Source organism: Myotis brandtii, unplaced genomic scaffold (assembly GCF_000412655.1).
Source record: "Myotis brandtii unplaced genomic scaffold, ASM41265v1 scaffold103, whole genome shotgun sequence".
Lineage (NCBI taxonomy): Eukaryota > Metazoa > Chordata > Mammalia > Chiroptera > Vespertilionidae > Myotis > Myotis brandtii.
Window position 1 is genome coordinate 1,475,990 of NW_005353460.1, and position 6,898 is coordinate 1,482,887.

At 48.4% G+C, this 6,898-nt stretch overlaps 1 protein-coding gene across 1 annotated transcript in view; it reads right to left on the reverse strand.

Moving 5' to 3' along the window:
• Positions 1–2,251: 2,251 nt before the first annotated feature.
• Positions 2,252–6,898, reverse strand: part of GOT1L1 (glutamic-oxaloacetic transaminase 1-like 1) — an 18,311-nt gene continuing 13,664 nt past the window's right edge. The window contains exon 9 of the mRNA XM_014536220.1: positions 2,252–3,347. Coding sequence (XP_014391706.1) covers positions 3,346–3,347 — 2 coding nt within the window. The 3' untranslated portion in view covers positions 2,252–3,345. The remainder of the gene's footprint in view (positions 3,348–6,898) is intronic.

A 6,898-nucleotide genomic window follows, 5' to 3' on the forward strand; every position in this document is an offset into this window, starting at 1 on the left:
CAGGGCAGCTGGGTGGGAGGTGAATCAGCCTGGCTGAGGTTGGAGTGTGTGCGAATGCCTCTGAATCTCTTTACCCCTCCCAGACAAGCTATTGGTGGCCACCACCCAGGACTTCACCTGAGCCACATTCCAAAGACACTTGGGATATCAACACGCGTGGGAAACACGCACAAGACCAGATCCCAGCCCTCCCTCCTCCTCTGCTCTGGCCCAGGCAAAGGGAGGGAGTTACCAGGGTGGAGATGCTCAAGTAGAGTTCAGGTTTCTTCTCGGCTCCCAAGTTTGCTCAACAGCACCACCTGCTGTCTCAGAAGTCAGGAAGTCAGAGAAACCACGTATGTATCAGCCTTACAGATTCACCATTCGCAGCGAGACTGAGCCTCAGAAGAGGCAGAGGCAGGGCAGGACATCCTACTGGCCAGCTTTAAGCCATCTCCTCCATTGCCCTTGCCTACCTGCTCCAGCCTCTCCTCCGTTAATCCCACCAATTATCCACAGCTTTATGCTAATTCCACCATAACCGATCCCTCCAAAACCAGCTTACCACTGATAAGACAGGTCCTAAACCCAAATTCTGCCATTGGCCTCTGCACATCCTGGTAGGAAGGGGTCTGGTCTGCTCAGGGTCTGGTAGGGTAAACCTCTAAAAGTTCTCATTGAGGACATGTTGCTCAGTAATTTTTTAAATTGCAGTAAAACACACATAACATAGAATTTATATGTTGTGTCCAATTCAGTACTGCTAAGTAATTCACATTCTTGTACAACCAGTCTCCTAAAACTCTCTTCATCTGAACCCCAGTAACATTTTCAACACCATTCTCCCCCCCCCCCCTTCCCCCATTTCCCCACTCATATCTCAAATTCTTCTTGATTGCCATACATTTTTTCACAGACATTATGAATCCTTGTGGAGCTCACAAAATATGCCCCATTAGTTCAGCCATTTCTCATTTCCCCACAGGCTGCCGATAAACACTGGGTTGTTTAGTTTTTGTCTTTCCCAACTCCTTAAAGCAGTTTTTATTTCCTGGTTTTGGCACCTCCTGACGAAGGGGAGGGTGAAAAATGGATAACACTTGAGGTTTGCTTTGTTTTTCTGTTGCTGCAGCTCTGTGGGACACTGCCCAGGGAAGGACTGAAGAACTGTCATCTGAGCCGCCTGGATCTCAAGGACACTTAGAGGACAATGGACAGGCCTCACTGAGCTCCAGAGCCCCCGACACTGTATGCAAACTTCAGGTGCATGTGGGAATATACATTTTTCTAGGGGGACATTCTCTACCTTTCCTCAGATTCTCAAGGGAGTCCCTGACCCAGAAAAGGTTAAGAGCCACCAGTAAGCACCCTTGGAGATTAGCATCTGGGGTTTTCATTTATCCAGATCCTTTCTTGAACAATAAAGGGCTGTGAACCACACGATGTTCCTGCTTTTTGTGTGGCCACAGATGTGAACTGAGTGAGTGAGGACAACAGATTGTCAAGGACATCACAGAAGGAAATTTGGAGCAAAGAGCCAGGAAGAAAGATTGAAGTGGGAGGATGAGGGAAGGGTTCTAAATCTGCAGACATTCTTGGGAAGCCAGACATGAGGAGGCTGCACAGAGGCCTTTCATAACTCACTGTGGCCTTGGGTGACTTCTTGAGTTCTCTCCTGGGGACTTGGGTGACCACAGAAGCTTCCAGAAGACTTCTGGTAATAACACTTATTATGTTCTTTACAGACACACGCTTATCCATCCTTACCACAACCCATAAAAGTGGGTATTTTAATCCCCATTTTACAGAGAAAAAACCCAGAACCTTAAGGATAATAGGTAATTTTCCCAAGGTCAGATAAATACAGAGCACAGCCCTAGCCAGTTTGGCTCGGTGGATAGAGCATCAGACACATACCCTTGACTGAAGAGTCCCAGGTTCGATTCCAGTCAAGGGTATGTGTCTTGGTTGCAGGCTGGATCACCGGGATGCATGCAGGAGGCAACCAATCTATGTGTCTCTCTCACATCTCTCTCTCTCTCTCTCTCTCTCTCTCTCTCTCTCTCTCTCTTCTTCCCTCCCTCTCCCACTCTCTCTAAAAATCAATGGAAATAAATAAAAATCAATGGAAAAATATTCTCAGGTGAAGATTTAAAAAAAAAAAAAGACAGAGCACAGATGTGAACTCACTCCAAAGCACATTCTCCTAATCATGAAACTACCTTATTTATTTATTTTTTTATTGTGATAAAACCTTGTTTATTTGGCCCATTTTAGCCTTTGGGTTTGACATGCTTGCCCTAGAGTCAGGACTGGACGGAAACCGCCAGAAAAAGCGAAGGCCCGCTGGGGGCGCTCAAGAGCGGTTCCAAGTCCCCCTCCACCCACTCGCTCCCCTACCCGGTCCCACAGCGGGTCAGACTGGGGACTGCGCCGTTAGCTCTGCTTTCTTTGTCCCGGGCAGGGAGCTGCAGCCCTAGCCCCGGGCCCCAGGCCCATCCATGCCTGGGTAGGGAAAGCCTTTATCTCACCTCTGGGCTTCCACCGACGGGGCGGGCTGGTCCTTGGCCCCATAACCCCGGCTGGTCTGAAGCGAGACGCTGGTCCCCGCGACCCGCTCTGTTCGGGAGACCACGGCGCTTGGCCCGCCACAGGATACCATTCTTGCTTGACTTTCCTCTGACGAAGCTGGGGCGTCCTCCCGACCCTGGGATTTCCACTCACCCCACCCTCCCTTCCTGCACACACCCCGCATTTGAGGCCGATCCTGAAGCCATCCCTGCCTGTGAGGAGCAGAGAAAGGGGTTCTCCTGGAAGAAGCGCCCTGGTGCCCCGTGCCTGCCCAGCCACTTGCCCACCAGGGCAGGCCTAGCTAACCCCCATTTCCTGTTCATTTACTACCAGGTCCTGTGGGACCCACAGCCGATGGAAAGGGGGAGAATGCAGCCCAAGAAACGCACAGCAAAGCGCGCACCCACACACTACAGCCCCCTCGGGTAGACGCGGGGACGCGCGCCCCTGGGATCCTCTGGAAGCCTTTGGCATCTCAGCGCGCCCGCGTGCGGAGAACCGCGGAGTTCACAGGCACCTTCAGAGGCAGATGCAACTCAGCGACCGAGATCCCAGCGGCAGGTCGCGGCGGGAAGCGGGGCATCCGTTACTGCATTTTGGAATCCTCGCTCCTCGGCGTCCTCCTCCCCAGCGCACAGACAGCGGACGCTTGAAGAAGCCTGGGCCGGCCGGTCCGAGACGGCGGCGGCCGTCAGCAATGACAGGGAGAAACCTGACTGCCACCCGCAGAAGTTGAGACTCAGGGTCAGGGCTGGAGCCCGGGCTGCACAACCTGGCCGCTCTGCAGCCACGCAGTCCTGTGGGAAACCGCCCATTGTCTTCACTAGCAGAGAAGTGCAAACAAGGATCCCTGAACGCTGGTGAACCTTGAACCCATGGCAAGGGCCAGAGTTATGCACCGATTGTCTAGTCCAGACAATGGGGCTCAAGTTATTTCCTGATCAAATAGTCTCAGAGTAAATCCTTCTAATATTTACAGACCTTTAGCTGCTCCCGAAATTGCCTGCCTGACTAAGGGCTTTATGTGTATCCAAGATTAAATAAAAGGTTGGCGAGGCCTGGGCACCAGTGGAAGTCCTTCCCCTTGAGTTGGACTTGCCCGCCTGGCCCCCCTATATTTCCAAATTATCTCTTGTCTCTTTCATTTGCGTGCGGCCCCTCCTCCAGATCCTGAACCCTGAACCCACGCGACGTGGGAGAACATAGGCACAGTTCGAGACTACTCTTGCGCAGCTGGTGGCGCTGCACGTCCTGTCACAGGACTTTTCCAGTCATCAGAAAGGCTGTCAACCAGCCCCTTCATCCAACCCGTTTCTTCCTCTCCTTGTGGTACCAGCCCCACTGTGGGCAGGTTTTTCTCCCTGCAAAGGACAGTATCTGCTCCGCGAGAACGCAGTTCTGCACCTCTCCATTCGCAAGGCACAGGGGCACGGTTGGCTGGGGCTTGCCCCAAGCCTGGAGGCTCCATTGGGCTGGAGCAGCCTCCCTCTGGGCCTTCTCTGGGTGCGGATTACCTCTTTAGGATTAAGTTCAAGAACCCCTGTGGGGAGAGAATGAAGGGGCGATGGGAGCAGCCTGGATGGAGGAAAGGAGCACCTAGCAGGAGTCAGGGCACCAAGCACTTCCACCCCCTGCACCCCATGGTTGGGCAGATTACTGATACTCCTAAGACTGTAAATGAGGATGATAATAATAATAATAACCGATCTCTCTGAGCTGTTATGAGGATTGAATGAGATGATGGACGCAAAGCTCTTAGTACAGCAAAGCTCTGGACCAGCACTCAAAAGTCATTAGCTATAATAGTAATGACAGTCTGGACTCCTTGGAAAAGCGGAATGCATTTACTGACAATTTACTCAGCCTCAGCCCCCATGTCTCCAGTGTCCTAGTCTGGTTTGCAAAGGAAGACAGGCACTCAGGATATTTTATCTTACTGAAAAGAGTTGGAAATAATGACCAATCCAGTACTTTTACATCTCCTAAAAGTGATTAGAGCTCCTTTGAGAAATGACTGACTCTAGGTCTGGGGCAGAAAATGTTCAAAAAATTTTTGGAACTTTTTGTCATGCCAGAAAGTAAAGAAGCTATCAAAGAGTACTAGGATTGTATCAAAAGATCTCCCAAACTGGTTCCTCCTTCTGAAAATAAAAACCCACAGCCCTTTCAGGTTATCCTAAATAAAAAATCTCCCAAACTAATTTCATTTGGCTCCTACAGCTCAAAGGTCAGACATTTAAAATATCAATAAGGATGATGTTTGCAAGAGAGTGAAACATCAAATCATTTTAAATTCATAAAGGTGTTTTTTTAATCTGGCAAATTAGGGGAAAGAGCCAAACATTAATTATGCCTTTCTATATGAAATCTACTTCACATTAAGCAAATCACAGTGAGGGAAAATTTCTATTTATAAAAGCATTCCACTTAATGAGTGAATAAATGATGTTAGAATTAGAATATCTGCCAATCTGCCACACAAATGAATTAATGGAGCTCAGCATAACCATCAATGTTTGCTGACATCACAGTAAAAAACCAGCATCCTGCTCTGGCCTGTGTTGCCTAATGGTCACAGTGGCGGCCCGTGGACCAGGGCACGTACCTGGGTTGCAGGTTCGATCCTCGTCCTGGTCCAGGTCAGAGTGCATGTGGGAGGCAACCTCTCTCTCACATCGATGTTTCTCTCTCTCTCTCTCTCTCTCTCTCTCTCTCATCTTCTCCCTCGCTCCCTTCCACTCTCTCTAAAAAAAATATCAATGCAAAAATATCCTCAGGGGGATTTACAAAACAAAACAACAATAAAATTAGCATCCCATGCTTCCTGAAGAAACACAACATCACCATCTATGATGTGGCCTTACCAAGATTGAACTTGAATCTAATCAAGCCTCTAATTTGGATCCTTATTTTCCAAAAAATGCAGGAAGACAGAGGAACATGTTAAATGATTACCATGGGAATGAAATTAGCAAAATTCAGTCTGTGAGAAACCTTATAGGACAAAAAAAAACCAAAAACAACCCAGTTCTTCAATTTTAAAAAAATTCCAAGAAAAACAACGGAGGAGGAAACTATCGATTAAAAGAGACATAAAAGACAAAATCATTGTTCCAGCTATCTAAACGTATGTAACAAATCACTCCCAAACTCAGTGCCTCAAAACAGTAACAATATTAAATTTGCTCATCAACCTGTAACTTGGGACAGGATCTTCAGGATAATCATCTTTGCTCCACTCAGTTAGCTGGGATGACAGGAAGGTTCGGGACTGTAACAATCATATCTATGTAACCTGTTGTGCCTTTTTATTACACTCAGCCTTGAAATGCTACTTAACTGTTTCATGTGACTAAGGTTGTCTCCCAAGTAAGCTCTGGAGGAAAAGGACTGGATTGTACATGTTTTTTACATTCTCTTTGATGCCCAGATGCTATGGTCTGAATGTTTGTGTTTCCCACCCCCTCAAATTCATATGTTGAAACCTCATCACCAATGTGATGGAGTTTGGACATGGTTAGGTCATGAAGGCAGAGCCCTCATGAATGGAAGGAATTAGTGCTCTTATAAAAGGAGTCCCAGAAAGAGCCCTCACCCCTTCTGCCATGTGAGTTCACATTAGAATATGCTGTTTATGAACCACGTGGTGGGCTTTCACCAGACACTGAATCTGTGACGCCTTGAACTTGGACTGGTCAGCCTTCAGGAATGTGAGAAAGAAATTTTTGTTGTTGATAAGTCACCCAATCTATAGTAGTTTGTTATGGCAGCTCAAATGAACTAAGACAGCAGACCAGGGCCTTCACATAGTAGGTGTTCAATAAATATGAGATGGTAAGGCCAAAAACCAAGATGGCGGCATAGGTAAACACCTGAAATTGCTGCCTCACACAACCACTTCAAAACTACAAATAAAAGACAAAACGGACATCATCCAGAACCACAGGAAGGCTGGCTGAGTGGAAATTCTACAACTAGAAGGAAAGAGAAAAGCATACTGAGACTCAGAGGAGGTGCGGAAGTAAAGTGCAGAGGTACGGAGGGGCATGCAAAAAGGGCTGGCAACTGAGGATGCGGTTGTCTTTTTCAATCGGGAGGGAGACACAAGCTTCCGACTGCTCTGAACTCCAGTTCCAGGCAAGTCTCTGGGGACCCAGACTCATACGGGGAGAAACTGGACTGTCTAGCAGCGGGCGAAACTCGGAACTCGGAACTCAAGGGCGGCTTTCTCTCAGAGGTGCTTGCAGGGATTACCGAGGGACACTGAGATGCGGGGCCTCTTAGGGCAGGGCTGAGAATCAGCCATAGCTGTTTGCTCCGCCCTGTTGATTCCCTGAGACCCTGCCCC